The sequence below is a fragment of the Tenrec ecaudatus genome, chromosome 14 (assembly GCF_050624435.1).
Source record: "Tenrec ecaudatus isolate mTenEca1 chromosome 14, mTenEca1.hap1, whole genome shotgun sequence".
NCBI classification, from domain to species: Eukaryota; Metazoa; Chordata; class Mammalia; order Afrosoricida; family Tenrecidae; genus Tenrec; species Tenrec ecaudatus.
The window spans coordinates 1,468,745-1,485,315 of record NC_134543.1 but is presented as its reverse complement, the minus strand read 5'-3'; the positions used below and the strand labels follow the sequence as shown (position 1 = coordinate 1,485,315).

The following is a 16,571-nucleotide window of genomic DNA, read 5'->3' as shown; positions in this document are numbered from 1 at the left end:
AAAGGACGTGCTGGGGTTCCGTTGCCCCTGGGACCCCGGGCCGCCGCGGCCGCCTACATGGACCAAAGTCGAGGGCCAGCCTCGGTGGGGGGTGGCATGGGTGCGATCTCTTGTGGGTGCAATCCTGACCTGGGTGCAGGGACCCCAGCCTGCAGTGAGTGGGGCGGGGCTAGGTCCCTCACAGGACTGGAGCTTGCACTAACCAAGGTAGCCAGAGTCATAGACACGTGGGCGAACAGGTCAGAGTGCCCGCAAACTCAAGGCTGATGAGGGTCTCCCCAACAGATAGCAGGGTGGGGTGAGGCCTGAGGACTGCTCAGGAAAAGGGTGTGGGATCCTGAGGAGCAAACAGAATTTTACCTGGTGGGGCAGGACTCAAGACCCATTTCTACTGGGAACAGGGAATGTACGAAGCGCCACTCTAAGAAAGCTGAAGGTCGTCAAAATTAAGTGGGACCGATAAAGATTGATAGCCTGGGCGCCAGTGAACTGAAACGGACCAGTATGGACCCCTGTGAATTGGACAGTCACTTATTTGACTAGGCCAGCAATGACAAATTGAAGTCCTCATTCAAGATCGATCTTGGAGTACCGTGCCTTTTGTGACAGGATAGCATTGAGATACCTACAAGGAAGACCAGTGACTGAAATCATCATTCCAATTTGTGCACAGCCCACTAAAGCCGGTGATGACGAAACTGAAGAACTCTATCAGCTTCCCCAGTCTGGAATTGATCAAACATGCAACCAAGAGGCATTGATAATTACTGGTGACAGGGATGGGGAAGTTTGGGAAGGACCGAGCCTTGGTGGCAGAAACAAGCTGATGCCGGAGAAGACATGATAAACTCTTTCCAGACCTGCAACTTCTTCATTATAAATATGTTTTGTCAACAACATAAATGGTGACCTCACCGGGCGGAATCTGTAGGGAGTGTGGGAGGTTTTGTGGCATCGAGGCTAGGCCTGGATTCTCAAGTAGTTTGGCAGTTGCTGTTGTGAAATGTCACTGAGTTGGTTCCAACCCACAGTGACCGGATGCACAACAGAACAAAACCCTGCCTGGCCCTGTGCCCTCCTCGCCCCGTTCAGGACAGTTCCTTGGGGCTTTCCCCTTTTCCACTGCCCTTCCACTTGACCCAGGATCATGCCCTTCTCCAGGGACTGGTCTCTCCCGACAATAGCTCAAAGTATGTCCGGCGAAGTCCCGCCATCCTTGCCTGCAAGGAGCTCTCTGGCCACACTTCTTCCAGGACACCTTGTTTGTGCTTTTGGCAGTTCGTGGTATTCTCGAGATCCTGTGCCAGCACCAGAGTTCAGTCGCATCAACGCTTCGTCTTCTTTATTCCATGTCCAAGCTTCGCGTGCACAGGCGGCGATCAGAAACTCTTTGGCTCCGGTAGGGTGCACCTTATTCCTCAAAAGTTACCTCCCTGCTTCCCAGAGGTCTTGTGGACCAGGTTTACCCAGTGCAGAGTGTCCTTGGATCCCTCGACCGCTGCCTCCGCCAGCGTCGATGTGGCTCTAAGCAAGAGGAACATCTTTGACAACTTCAATTTTCCTCCATGTCTCATGAGTTACCTATTGGTCTTCTTTACATAGAGCTGTGACCTATACTGAAGCCTGCAGTCCTTGGTCTTCATCAGCAAGTACTTCAGGTCCTCCTCACTTTCAGCGAGCGAGGTTGTGTCCTCTGCATACCTCAGGTTTTAAGACTGACGCGCGGCCTACTGCGCTAAGGAAGCACCTACTCTCAGCTTGTTAATAAACCTTCCTCCAATCCCGAAGCCCGTTCTTCTTCATATAATCCGTCTTCTTTGATTACTTGCGCAGCATACAGATTGAATCAGTATGATGAGAAAATATAACCCTGACACACACCTTTTCTGATTTTAATTTGGCAATTAGGGCCGCGTAATCCCCCCCGCCCCCCCCCCCGTGATGTAACCTAATCCACTGTAATCAACCTCATAATGGAATCTGCTGTGACACCAGTCAGCTTAAAAAGATTAGGATAGAAGGCCTCCCCCTTACTCAGGTGACTGCCCTGATGTAATTGAAAGGAAACTTGCTCGGGATACTGCCTGTTTCCTATATAAGTGGATGCTGTGGGAAAACGTGCTTGCTCTTTGCAGGACCTGGACCCAAGATCTAGATCCTACATCATGCTCATTAGGACTCCAGCCTGCCACATTGCCTGCTGATCCTGGGAGACATTAGCTGCCTGCTCTCTGACCTGCTGAGTCTGAGTTTGTCTGCATCCGCAGTCACAGCCTGTAGTCCTCCTGCAGCTGCCTGGGCCAGGAAAAGGGTTCTCATAGATTAACATCGTTCTCATAGATTTGAAATCTGCTCGGCACTCAGACTAGTAGCCAGCTTCTACATCTGTGTCAGCTATTTTCTTGATAAAAATTTCTCTCTCTCGCTCTACACACACAGGGATACTTCACCAAAACAGAATTTTCTTCTAAAGCTATGTATTAAATTTTATTTACAAAACAACCTTATCACCTTTAAAGTACTCTCCATTGCACTGATTACATTTGTCAAATCTGTGATTCCATTCTTGGGAACATTTTTCAAACACATCTGGATGGCTGACAGCACCTCTCTTGTTTTTTTTCTTCACCTCTTCTATGTTGTCAAATCACTGTCCTTTCGTGTCCCTCTTCATTTGTAGAAACAAAATGAAGTCGCATGGAGGGAGGTCAGGTGAATCCGGTGCGTGGGGCAAGAGAAGCATGTTTTTGTTTTTTTGCTAAAAACTGGCACACTGAAATGGCTGTGTGAGCAGGTGCATTGTCATCGTGGCAAAACCAGTCCCCTGTCTGCCACAAATCAGGCCTTTTTTTTGTCACACACTGTTATTCAATCTTTTCAAAATCTCTAAATCGGTGGTTCTCAACCTGTGGGTCACGACCCTTTTGGGGTTTGAATGACCCTTTCACAGGGATTGCCTGATTCATAACAGTAGCAAAATGACAGTTATGAAGTAACAACAAAAATAATTTCATGGTTGGGGTCATCACAACATAAAGGGTCACATTAGGAAGTTTGAGAATCAATGCTCTAAATAGAAAGCTTAATTAACAGTCTGACATGATGGAACAAACGCCAATTGCACTGTCTCCCTGACATCAATAAAACAAATGAGCATTGGGTTTTGGGGGGTATCCCCTCATATGTGTGTATATACATGTGTGTGTATATATATGTATACATTTACACATATATAACTGGATTTACACATATATAACTGGATTTACTTCCCTAAAGAACCCAATATAACACAAGAACCAAACAGATTACATCTTTATGTCTATGAGAAGAGATGACAGGGAATCTCAGTATCACCACCCAAAATGAGGTGAGGGACCCAATGTGGAAAAGACCATTAATTGTGCAATTTCAGGTTGAAACTGAAGAAAATTAAAACAATTCCACAGGAGCCAAAATACAACTTTGAGTCTATCCCAGTTGAATTTAGAGATCACTTCCTAAACCCCCCAGACTCACTGCCATCAAGTCACTGCCAACTCCCCGTGACCCCACAGGACCAACTAGAACTGCCCCTGTGGGTTTCTGAGACTGATTCTTTTTTTCCCCTTTCTTCTTCAATGCACTTACCTATCTATCTATCTATCTCTCTATATATATATTTTGCACATATCTATATTTAAAAGCAACTGTTGACAAAGGTTCACCGGAAACAATCTGAACAAGCGGACAACTCAGTCACTCCCAATGACACACTGCTAAACGTCACCGGGTCCCCGAAGGAGCCTAGCCACCACCAAGTGGCTCAGGGTCTGTCATGGATGCACAAGTTGGCTATTTCCCCCAACCACCCAAAGGTCTGAGGACCATGATTCAATCACCTCTGGGCTGTTTTTTAATTTAAAAAATTAAATACCATTAAAAAAAACTATATCTTCTCTCTTCAATTTTTCTGATGGGGACAATGTCATTCATTTCTTCCCTTAGTGGTCTGGTTTCAGAGATTCTCCCAAGTCACACACTGAGCCAACCCCAAAGAGAAGCCTACCGGCTCACAGTGCAGACAAAGGGTTCTCTGAGGGTCAGGCTAGAGCACACTCTGAGAAGGAACATGCAGGGAGCGCTACTCAGTAAGCAGATGGGAATGGGACTGGACACAGTGATCATTTGCACTGGGGATTGTGGGAGGGGGGCCGCCTGACCTGGCAGCACTTTAGCACGCAGCTCAGGAACTCTGTTTAGGCTTTGCATTTTGCGTTTCCAGTTTCACGGATGGTGCAGGCATGATTCAAGTCCAGACTTGCCTGGAATTTCAAAGCCAACACAGTCTGGTCTACAGCCGACGCTTCGGGGGGTCCTTTTCACGGGCAAGCTGGCCACCTTGCCCATCTTTGGGTCATGCTGCTTGACCAGGGAAAGCAGGGTTTCCATGGTTTTGCCAGTGTCGATGATGTCCTCAACAATCAGGAGATTCCTTCCGGTCAAAGTTGAGAGGTCATCTCCACCGGTGACTTTTATGTCCCCGGCTGAGTGGTCACTGCAGCGGCTCTCAGTCTGATAAAAGCTGCAGTCATAGGAAAGGATCTATCATGGTTTCTGGTCAGAATTTCTAGCCCACCTAGAGTGTGTAAAGGGCCACGATGTGCTCTTTCATCACATCTCCAATAAGCCGTTCAGCTCTGTCTACTGTGAGTCCATGAGGAACACAGACCTTTTCCAAATCCTCCATGTAATGATTTGGGAGACAAAATAAATCTAGTCAGCCTGGCTCCTCATCACTAATCGCAACGCTGGGCTGCGGGTCGCCATAGCGAAGGGTGAGGTTGTGTAGAAGAGGAAGACGGCTAGGGAGAGAGGAGGAGGAGGAGACTGTGATTCTTGATGGGAGTAGGACTGGTGTTCTCCCTTAGAGACGCTGGTGGTTTTGAACTGCTGACCCTGAAGTTAGCAGCCCAATGCATAACCACTACCCTACCAAAGTTCCTTAGAGCCACTTCAAGAGCATATGCAAACCAGAGAACACTACGATTAAAGACCGAATGAGTTCTGGATACATGAAAAAAAAGCAAAAACTCATTGAAAGGATTGGAAAGAAAGAAAAGATCAAGGTCAGAAGAGACAAAAATGTGCTTTTGAGTGTAGTTAAAACAAATTGAGGACATGATGAAGAAAGGGAGCTGAATATACATTTTCAAAGGAGACAAAATATGATAATAAAATGTGCGAATACCTAGAGTGGGAAAACCAGAGAAGAAGAAGGCATTCAGTGCTACTCAAGACAAAGGAGCTGAAGACGAAATTTCGAGGCTCAAATTGCAATATGGAAGGATTCTATGAGTCGGGGTTCCACGTTGGGCTACGCACCACCATGTCAGCAGCGTGAACCCCCCAACGGCCCCAGGGAAGAAAGAGGAGGCTTCTGGCTCCCATGTGATACAGTTCTCCAGACTGTGGGGTCACTGAACTGAAGCTGACTTTAAGACAGTGAGTTTGGGGCAACGTAGACCTGACGACACTTCATTCCAAAGAAAAGGGACCCAACAGAATGCTGGAATTATTGAAAAATAGCACATGCAAACAAAAGTTGATGGAAGATATTAAAAAACGCTTGCAGTAATATCTCACCAGGGAGCTGCCAGAAACTCAAGCCCAATCCAGAGAGTTCATGAAATCAGGGATCCCATTGCTGATGGCAGATGAAGCTCAGCTGGAAGCAGTGAATACCAGAGAGATGTCTGCTTGTGTTTTATTGACTCTGCTAAGGCATATGACTGGGCTGCATCGTAACAAACTAGTGATAACAATGATAAGAAAGGGACTTCCAGAATATTTCATTGTGCTCATGCAGAGCCTGTGCATGAACCAAGAAGCAGTTGTTTGTACAGAACAAGGGGATATTGAATGGTTGAAAATCAAGAAAGGTGTGTGTCGAGCAGGACTGTAGTCTTGCACTAAAATTATTCAATTTGTATGTTGAGCAAATAATCTGAGCTGCTGGACTACATGCAGAAGGAGGATGAGTCAGGATTGGAAGAAGACTCAGGGAACTTGTGATGTGCAGAGAACACGACCTTGCTTGCTGAAAATCAAGAGGCCTTGAAGCACTTACTGATGAAGATCAGAGACACATAACTCAAGGTAAAGGAAACCAGATTCGTCACAACTAGATCAAAAGGGAACATCAAGATAAGTGGAGGGAGAACACTGACGTTGCCAAGGCTTTCAGGTACCTGATCCACAATCGACGATGGCGACGGAAGCAGCAGCTAAGATACCAAACGAGGGATTGTGCTGGTCTGCGCTGCTGCACAAGGCTGCGTTCAAGGCTAAAGAGCAAAGGCGGGGCTTTGAGGACAACGTCCACCCGAGCCAAGCCGTGGTCGTTCTCCATCATGGCAGTATCATTATGAAACGCAGGTCACGGATAAGGGAGGCTGAAGGAGAATATATGTGCTTGAATTACGGCGTTGAGAAATATTGAAAGTATCATTACCTGCCGAGAGGAAGGTTTTGGAAGGAGTACAGCCGAAATGCTGCTTGGAAACAAGGCTGCCAAGGCGTCATCTCCCATGTGTTCAGGAGAGAGCGATCTCTGGAGAAGGTAAAGAGGGCAACTCGCTCCTTGGTGGATCAACACCCGCGTCGCTGTGACTGAGGACAGCACAGGACTGGGCAGTGTTCTGTCCTGTCGTTCATGGGTCCCTGTGAGTTGGGCAGCACTTAACAACGGCATCATCCATGTGCCGGGAGCTGGGGATGCCGTCAAGTCCGTTCCGACGCAGAGACCCCATGTAAACAGAAGGAAACATTGCCTGGCCCTGTGTCATTCCGAGGCTCGTTCTTATGTCTGATCCCATCGCTGCAGCCACTGTGTCCATCCATCTTGTCCAGGGACGCCTTTTGTTGCTGCGCCTCTACTTTGACTGGCCTCTCCTGACAAGATGTCTAACGTCGGTGAGATGAAGTCTCGCTCTTCTTACCTCTAAGGTGCACTCTGGTTGTACTCCTGCCAGGACAGATTTGTTCGTTCCCTTGGCAGGCCGCGGTACTTTAAATACTCTTTGCCCGCACCATAATTCAAAGGCATCAATTCTATTTTAGGCAAAGCCCGGCTTTCACATGCAGTCAGGTGATTGAACCGCCCCAGGCCGGGTCGGGTCAGACATATCTTACTCCTCAAGGTAATGTCCTGCTTTTGGGCCCCTGGGTGTCCTGCAGCATTTACCCCAGGCAATGCGTACTGCTGCTCGCACAAGTGTGGATGATTGTAGATCCAGGCAAAACAGAATCTTTGTCTACGTTTATCGTGATGCTGCTATTGGTCCTGCTGAGAGGACTTCGCTTTCTCCACACCGAGTCGGCTTCCAGGCTGCAGAGTCGCAGTGATCGTGCTGCCCAGGCCTCTTACAGTCACTTTGAGGACTAAGGTGCACCTGACCCACGCCAGGGGATCCCCCTACCTTTTTTTTTCCCCGAGTCTTCACTCTCTTTTTAAAATGTTGGTTTTAAAGCATATTGTATATAGTTACACAGTCCAGCTCAACAGATGAGATACCGTATATACTCGTGGATAAGCCGAGTGTTTCAGCACAAAAAATGTGCTGAAAAACTGGGGTTCGGCTTACACACGGGTCAGTGGTACCCCAGCGAGGTGTAACATCTCGCTGGGACCGCCCCCCTGAGGTAACGGGAAAAGCGCCCATTATCTCGCGGGTGATTGTTGTTTCTCCACTGTTCATTCAAAGCCCCACTGACACTGCAGGCCTTTGAATGTTTGTTTACTCAAATCCAACCAATCAGAGCCGTACTATGACGTGTATCTTTGAATAAGCCTTTTAAAGACAGTGTGTGAAGGATGTGGCATGAATGGATGTCATCTGGTCAAGCCCTACTAACAAAAGGAGGAAATCTCATGAAGCCTGACATAGAGTTAATAGCAAAGTGGGTTCGAGATGCATGGGAGACATTCCAGAAGACATGGTGTGACATGCCTTCCAGAAATGTAGTATTAGTAATGCTGTGGATGGCAGTGAAGACTGCGCTTTGTATGAAAATGACAGCAGTGATGGTGATGACGGCGATCTCAGTGAGGACAGCATCTATGATGACCTCACACCAGCTGAAGCTCTGCATTGGGATACGGATGATGATGAGGAATCCAGTTTTGAAGGATTTTAACTCTTTACATTTCAGCTTGGTTGCTGATTGAGCTTAGGGAATAGTACTCTTAAGGTATCATTGTTGATACCTTATTGTTTTAGTTGAACCTATTTTCCACTTACTGTGCTGGTTTACTAATGTTAAATGACTTGTCTTTTATTTAAAATAAATATTTAAATACATTACCCCACTGATGTCTCAATTTTTAGTAATTTTATTTTCATTTGTTTTGATTATTGAAACTCACCAATAGCTTCTGCATTTTCTACCCTAGGCTTATACTCAAGTCAATCAGTTTTTCTGGTTTCCCAGGGAATAATTAGGTACCTCGGCTTATACTCGGGTCGGTTTATATTCAAGTATATACAGTAAGTAATAACGTACCATTAACCCCACTGTCAATGTGGTCCCCATCCTCCCTTCCTCCTTCTATAATTTACCTAAATGTTCCCTTTCCCTGTTCATGCCCCTGTCCCTGGCCTCCCAGAGTTTCAAAGCCTTGTCTTTTAGTGTAAAAACATTCCTTTTCTTTGTTTTTCCTTATAATCATGGTGCAATTAAATATTCATCGTTATAAGATTGACTAATGTTCTCTAGCTTTGTCCATGTCTTTCAGAGTTTAAGAGAGTTGTCGTTGTTTTCAATTGATGTGTCATGCCCCATCGTATGAATACACAAGAGTTTGTTTATCATTCCCCTATAATCAGAGGCTTTGGTTGTTTCCATATTTTTGCTACTGTGGAAATTGCTGCAATAAACGGAAGTGTGGATGTCTGTTCGTGTTGTTTTCCTTATTTCTTTAGGCTGGAGCATAAGAGACTTGTCTTTGCGTGTGTTTAAAAGAAGTGCCAGACTGATTTCCCAAATAGCTGTGCAATCGTACGTTCCCACCAGCATGTCAGAGTGCTCCAGCCTCTCCAGATCCTCTCCAGCATTGTTTGGTTTTAGATTTTGCTAAAAGTGTCCAAAGTGTCCGTGTGAAGTGGTATCTCATTGTTGTTTTACTGTAATTGGTATTTTTTTTAGCATCAGGATTGCAAGAAGATACATTATCTTCTCTTTTTTATCATTTTATTGGGGGCTCATATAGTTCTTATCACAATCCATCCATCCATCCATCGTGTCAAGCACATTTGTACATGTGTTGCCACCATCATTTTCAAAACATTTGCTTCTTACTTGAGCCCTTAATATCAGCTCATTTTTATCCTCCCTCCCCGCCCTCTTAAGTCCTTGATAATTTATAAATTATTGTCATGTCTTACACTGTCTGATGTCTCTCTTCACCCACTTTTCTGTTGTCCATCCCCAGGGAGGTTATATGTAGATCCTTGTAATCGGTTCTACCCTATCCTTCCCTTCACCCTCCTGGTATTGCCACTCTCAACACTGGTCCTGAAGAGGTCATCTGTCCTGGATTCCCTGTGTTTCCAGTTCCTATCTGTACCAGTGTACACGTATTTCTCTTACGTATGAAAGCAAACATTTCTTCATATCCTTGTTGGCTGCTGGGCTGTCGTCTTTGGTAAACAATTCATGTCTTGTGTCCATTTTTCAGTTGGGTTATTTGTATTTTCTTGTTAAGATGTTGTTTTCTGTAGATTTTGAAGAGGATTCCTTTATCTCTCTTATCATTACTAATTCACCCACCCACCCCAATCTGTGGGTTCTCTTTAACTTTTTTGTTCAAGTCTCTTGTTGGGCACACCTGGGGTATCTTAGAAGGTCCCAGTGCTTTGTCTTCTACAGTGTGGGTATTTTTCATTAGGTCCGGTAGTGCATCCGTGCCTTGTGTTAGGGCCCTTAAGTTTGTCCCCATATTCTTATTGTTGGTCTTTATGGTTGTGAGGTTTATATTTAGGCCTTCGGTCCTTTAGGACCCCACCAGCCACCCAGCACTGTTGCTTGTGTGCAGGAGGGACAAGCCTGGGCCATGTGCTTGCTGGGGGACTTGTGGGTCACAGCACTTCCCAGTAACTGCACAAGCTGCCACTGCTTGCAAAGCAGACCTCCCTGCTCTGCCCAAGGGTGCCCCAGAGGGTGCAGGTGGCAGAGGGCAGGCTGTGCAAAGTGGAAATGTGAGAACAGTTCGAACTGCACTCCAGAGGGCCACTCAGTGGACTTGGCTCCCTCTGGTGGGACACCACAGGGGCACAGGTGCCTTGGGCTGGGCGAACCTGGTTCTTGGCCCCCTATCCTAGGCTCACAGTGACCCAGACGCCTGTGACTGGAGCTTGGCTGTCCCTAAGACAGTGCTGTGGCTGTCTCCTCAGCCTCCCACCCAGACAGCGCAGGAGGGTCAGAACAGAACACACGCTCCAATTGGAGTCCTTTCTCCACCACAGAATCAGTTTTCCTTTTATAAAATTTCATTACAAGTGAGGGGGTAGAATAGTGTACGCCAGTCATAATGCATAATTGAAGACACGTGATCGCAATAGTCAGTGGTCAGAGTCAAGAAACGCAGACTAGAAACACGTTTTATATGTAAAACCAAGGCCAGCGAAGCCTTCAACTGCATTAAAGGTAAAATACTGGATGGGCTAAAAGGCAAGCAGCTTTGCCAGAGGAACGGCAGGTGCAAGGTTGCAGGCAAACAACAGTGAAAGTAAAACCAATGGCAAAGCAGCAAGCAAACTGGTTCAACATGTTTCAAACACGTGGAGCGACAGCACCTGAGCTAACAAAGGAACCCATTGTGCCTGGCAGACCCACTGGATACGTCTACCTGAGTAACTGCTTCCTTCTGGGTTGACAGGACTGTCACCTCTGGGCAGGGAATCCTGGGTGCGAAGGGGCCTACAGAAGGAAGCCAGCAGGCCCACCTGGTTGGTTACTGGACACCACCCACAGCCACACTGCAGGTGGGGGGAGCTTCCTTGCAGAACCCACAGGAGCCGGTAAACACAAACAGCTCCAGGTTAGGTGCAGGAGGGAGCAGTCACAGTGTGCCTTGTTGAGTGTAAGCCACCAGGGCAGACTGACCACAGGAAATGGGGGCATGCCTGGGCAGTCATTCAAGGTCAGGCTGAGTGTTCAGCTTGGCCCAGGTGACCCGCGTGGGTTCAAGTGACACTGCACAATGCTCCCGGCCCCGTGTTATGAGCTGGCCAGGTGAAAACTGTAGACAACTGGCTTTCCAACAGGTGGATGTTTTTAGAACACTTACAAGGGGCAAACGGCACCTGGACACAGGGCTGGGTGAAAAATCTGTCTGGAGGGATTTCTGGTCTAAACTTGGCTTCCTAATCCTCTTAATTTGGAAACTTCAAAAAGTTTAAGGGCATCCTAGAATTATGTTCCCAAGAAGTGCCCCAATACCACCTTGGTCAGAAAGAGAGCGTGCAGCCTGTACGGGGGGCCAATGCTACCACAGCCCAGCTGTGCCCTGGAGTGCCCACCGACCCAGATGTCTAAGGCTGGGCTCAGCACTCCCAATAGGAAATACAGCCTGAGGGTCCTGACAGGGTCCTCAAATTTTGTAAACAGGGGGCCAGTTCACCGTCCCTCAGACCCGTTGGAGGGCCGGACTATAGTTAAAAAAAAACTATGAACAAATTCCTATGCACACTGCCCATAACTTATTTTGAAGTAAAAAAACAAATGGGGGAAAAACACCCGGCAGGCCGGATAAATGTCCTTGGCGGGCTGCATGTGGCCTGTGGGCCGTAGTTTGAGGACCCCTGGCCTTGAACTCCTGAGCAGTATGGAGAGGTCTGTTCAGCAGTGTTTGTCTGTCACTGCGGGCACTGGCAGCCACTCCTTTGTGACCTGACGGCGTTTTCAGGTGTGACAATCCCCCTACAGCTATCAAAGCAGCATGACTCTGAAGGGACAGGTTACCACACAGCTCAAAGGATGCCTCTGCTGGTGAGGCTGCAACAGACTCACCCCCCTCCCCCGGGGCTGTCTGCAGCAAAACGGACAGATCTATTACACTGCTGAGGTGGGCACATCATAGAACCACTGAGTATCTGGGAGCAGGGGGTGGGTGGGGGATGGTGCTAACCCAGGACACCAGGAAAGCAGTGGGCTGGGTGATATTACGAGGGGAACGCATCACAATATCCACAGATCGTGACACACAAGCACACACCCTGCTTCCCGACCCCAAAGGTCTCTCCAATAAGAATACTCCATCAGTGGTGACTATAGAACAGGCAGCCTGTAACTGAGAAGGACAATCCTGGGACCACGATGTTCAAAGGCACTTCTGAGCTCGGGGAAATGCTCTGTTAGCACTGGACTCTGGCATAGGACCCGGCTGTCAGGAAGTAGCCATGTAAACAGATCTTGTAAAAGGGCAGATTTTCATGCATGGACACATTTTAAATAATAGCTTTTAGGCAATAAAGAAATCTCCACAGAATAACGAGACCCAAGTATCTAGAAGCAAAAAAAGCCCCTTTAATTCAGAGTAAGTTTTACTAGAGTCCCAAGGTGTCTGAATCGGAAGATGCTCACTGTGGGGAACCGAGTTCCCCAGACAAAAGAGAACTGACTCTGTAGGGTGCTGACTGCTGCCACCAGAAGGCAGAACTGGCCCAAGGCCTTCCGCAGCCCAGGTGACAAGAGGATGCCATTACCTGCTACCTGCCAAGCGGCCTGCTCCTCTGCAGGACTGCGGTACTGGCTGCAGAGACCAGCTTTCAATAGCCACCTATTGGTGCAAGTACTTCCTCACATATTTTTACTACAATTTTTAATGACCAGTTATTTCCTTTAAATGCTCCCACCCTTACTAATTACTAAGAACACTTGTTCAGGTCGAGTTTTGCAAACAAAAGCAACAACTTGAAGCTATTTACCAGCTGGTGTCTTATCCCTTCTTCTATGCAGTCTCATTATTTTTATTTTTTTGCTATTTGTTTTCATAATTTTTTTACATCACACATGTAAAAATATGATCGTTCCCCTCCCACTAAGTGCAGAGTGTGTGTGGGAAAAATACAGACAGGGATTTTCAAATCAAAAGCATTTAGAGAGACCGTCCATGGAACCCATCCAGCAAGCAAACACCCCACCCAGCTCATGGGTGAGGCTGCGACTGGATTCTGAAAGGATGGGATAGGTTTGGCATGCCTCCTTTCGAGCACACTGACACAGCCGGCCACACTGCTTTGCCTTGGACCCGACTCCTATTGCAACCCCAATCCCCTTCTTTCTCATCATTTGCCCCGTGTTGTGGAAGGCTCTCTCATTCCCTCACTTCTGGAATACCTGCATCATCACACGTACACCCTTCTTAAAAATATCAAAAGCTGCTTGATTCCACACCCCCATTTTTGGGGGGAGGTATTAATAAAACCCCACCCTCACACCACAGCCATATCATACAGAGATTGGCCCAAATGGAAACACTAATGTGCTGTAATGACATGTGTTTGCGACATCAAAAGCAGCAGATATTCTGAATATAATTTGCTGAAATCATAAATACTGAGGTTGAAGTAGGCAAGTCTATAAAACACATTTAGGCTCAAGGCCCTGAAAGCTCTGGATGGAATACACAGAAGAGTATGTAACCCAGGGCAAGAAGCAGTGGTGAGTGTGAGCGCCTGGCCTTAGTACTCCCACTCGTCGGACTTCAGGTCCAGGTAGCTGAGGATGTTTTGCGCCAGCTTCACTGCCTGCTTCCGCGCTGCCTTGCACCGCTCCTCGCCCTGCGGGTCCACCGCGTCCAGGGCCAGCAGCTGCTTGGTCAGAAGCTCCTCCAGGCGGATGTAGTTCTTGTCTGTGCGGTTGCCGTCGAAGGAGAGCACCTCACCCTGGATCTCCGACAGGTGCTCGAGGACGCCCCAGACGGCCCTGTGGGGCGGGTGCTCCTCACACACTAACAGCTTCCTCTTCTCCAGGGCCTCCTTCAAGTCGATGTACGTGATGAGCGTCTGCACCTCGATCACCGCCCTCCTCCGGGCTTCCCGGATGCAGGGGTTCTTCTCCACGCTCACCTCGTCCAGCTGGCCGATCAGGCCCTGCAGCTCCGTCTTGCAGCTCAGGTACAGCTCAGGGGGGTTTGGTGCTTGGAGGAGCTCGGTTTTTATTTCCCTCATCCTCTTGAGGACCGTTTCAATCTTTAGAATGGAATGGTTCTGCCCCAGGTCGAAGGCATGCGTCGTGTCCGCCTCCTCCTCCAAGTCCAGGCACTTCAGCAGCTTGTTGATGTCCTCCACCACCTCCCTGCGGTAGTTCCGGATCTCCGACCGCCCGCACACATCCAGGGCGTCCAGGTCCGCGATCATGCCTGACAGCACGCACGACAGGTGCCTGCACGTCTCCTTGCTGTTCACGCCCATCAGGAGTGCGATCAGGGTGCCCCGGGCCTTGTTCACCTCGCACATCACGGCGTTGATCTTGGCCACGGAAGGGTGTGTGTCCTCCGAGAGTGGCAGGGATGGCTGCTTCTTCACGCAGTCTTCGATGATCTCCTGCACCGCGCAGACTCGTGTCAGCGTGTGGTACCTCGCCTTCCGCAGGGAGACTTTCCCACCGGTCTTCACATGGGTCAGCCTCAGAATGATATCCTGGATCCCCTCCTCAAACTCGCTGGAGACGCAGCTGCCCCCGCTGTAGAAAGGAGCGATCTCGCCCTTCACCAGGGCCTGGGCCTCCTGGAAGATGCTCTCCATCTCCAGCCGGTGCGGGTGGTTGGCATTCTGCTCCAGCTCCTTGAGGAGTCGCTCCGTCTCCTGGGCCGCTCTCTTCCTCGCTTGCTGAATGTCCCCTCGGCCTTCGGTATCCACAGAGTCGATCTCAAAGAGCTGCTTTGTGAGGATTCGCTCCAGCCGCTTGTAGTTCTTGTCCTCGGACAGGCCACTGAAGCCCAGGACTTGCGGTTCCACACTCTTCACCTCCTTCTGGATCTCCTGGAGCCGGCTGATGGAAGGATGCTGGTTCCCCATATCCATACTTGGGGTGGGTCCTGGTTCACAAGTTCTAAGGGACGACAAGAAGGACAACTTGTTTCAGCACAGTCTCCAGACGTGAAAAGAGACTTAACAAGGGGCTGGTCCTTCCTTAATGCAAGCAGAGGAGGGAGCCGCTGCAGCCCCCTTGTCTAGGACTGGCAGCAGGGAGGGACACTGGCTACTGCAGCTTGGGGCTGGGGCCTGGCACCTGCGAGAGAGAGCAGCCTGTGAAATTAACACTCTTGATACTCTGATAGGTTTTCAGGGTGGAACCAGAAGGTGGCCTGATGGAATGCTGAGAAGGGGATGGCCCCAATATATCTCAGCAACCCTCCCCCCTTCCTGCCAACAGCTGCCAGGCTCCCAGAATACACCCCTCCACAATCCCAAGGGGTCCTACACACCCCAGGTCCTGTTTCGACCTTCCAGCCCATCCCCTGTAGCCCCTCACACGTCCCAGGAGGAACACCTTTCCCTGGGAGAGGCGGAGCCTCTGGGGTCAAGTTCAAGGCGCCACCTTAGAGCTTTGCCCCCAATGTCAATATGACAAAACAGCAAATCAACGAGAGTCCGCTTGGCCCCATAGCGAGAACAGCCCCGAGTCTTCTAGGCTGTACTCTTCAAGGGAGCTGAGGTCAGGTCTCTGGCTCCCGCGTGGGAGTGCCTGGGCAGGTTCGAGCCGCCCACCTTTCACCTCTGCAGCGCCTGGCCCCCAACACCACCCCACCAAATACGACTCAACTGTGAAGTATCCATCCCCGCCGCCCACAGAGTGCAGACCGCTCAGCACATGCTTTGCCGTCCTCGGGTGTCCAGCAAACGGCTCCCGGCGGGGACGGTCACTGGCGCCGGGCCCGCGGGGGTCCGGCCGCGCGGGGCAGCCGGCCGGGGCTTCGCCGAGGCGGCCAGCTGGAGCCCAGCCCTTCACCGGGGAAGGCGCCACGGCCGCGCCCCGACCTGCATCCCTCTCGCCCCTCCCGGCGGGGTCTGGACGCAGCGGCCGCTGAGGGGCCGGCGGCGGCGGCGGCAGCGAGTGGGCAGTGGCCCGGCTCGGCGACGCGCGGCCGCCCTGACCTCACAATGGGTCGCGGGGGAGGGGACGCGCCCGGCGGGGCGGCCGAGGGAGGGAGATTCTCGCCCAGCTGCCCGCGACCACCCGAGCCCGCGACCACCCGCGCGCGCCGCTCACCTGTGTCGCCATCGCGCGGCGCCCGCCTCTGCCGCCTCCGCGCGCCCGCCGCCGCCGCCCGCCAGCCCCGCCCAGGGCCGAACGCCACCGACCCCGGAGACGGCGGCCTGCGCGGCAGCTCAGCACGGCGCGACGCCGACCAGGGGCGCGCGGCCCGGGGGGCGGCACAGAGGAGCGCCCACCGGCCCGCCGCTCCGCAGACCAGCGGGCTGCACCTGCCGGCCCCGGGCTACACCTGCCCGCCCGCCCTCAGCTCACGCGCTGCTCCGCCGGGAAGGCGCACGGTTGGCCGCGCTGCCGCCGCCCCCGCCTTGGGC

The 16,571-nt window shown here is 50.2% G+C and overlaps 1 protein-coding gene and 1 pseudogene across 2 annotated transcripts; both read right to left on the bottom strand.

Annotated features, from left to right (window-relative positions):
- Positions 1 to 3,283: 3,283 nt before the first annotated feature.
- Positions 3,284 to 4,903, bottom strand: LOC142426835 (hypoxanthine-guanine phosphoribosyltransferase pseudogene; annotated as a pseudogene).
- A 5,720-nt stretch (positions 4,904 to 10,623) lies between these two features.
- On the bottom strand, positions 10,624 to 16,525 carry BAG5 (BAG cochaperone 5). Of its 2 annotated transcripts, none has more exons than XM_075532382.1 (2): positions 16,255 to 16,525; positions 10,624 to 15,093 (listed from the first exon to the last, which is right to left on the bottom strand). In XM_075532382.1, the coding sequence occupies exon 2, from the start codon at positions 15,063 to 15,065 to the stop codon at positions 13,722 to 13,724; it is 1,344 nt and encodes a 447-aa protein (XP_075388497.1). In that variant the 5' UTR covers positions 15,066 to 15,093; positions 16,255 to 16,525; the 3' UTR covers positions 10,624 to 13,721. The 2 variants fall into 2 exon arrangements, with proteins under 2 accessions (XP_075388497.1, XP_075388496.1); XM_075532381.1 differs by lacking the exon at positions 16,255 to 16,525 and adding an exon at positions 15,808 to 16,000.
- Between the last annotated feature and the right edge of the window lie 46 nt (positions 16,526 to 16,571).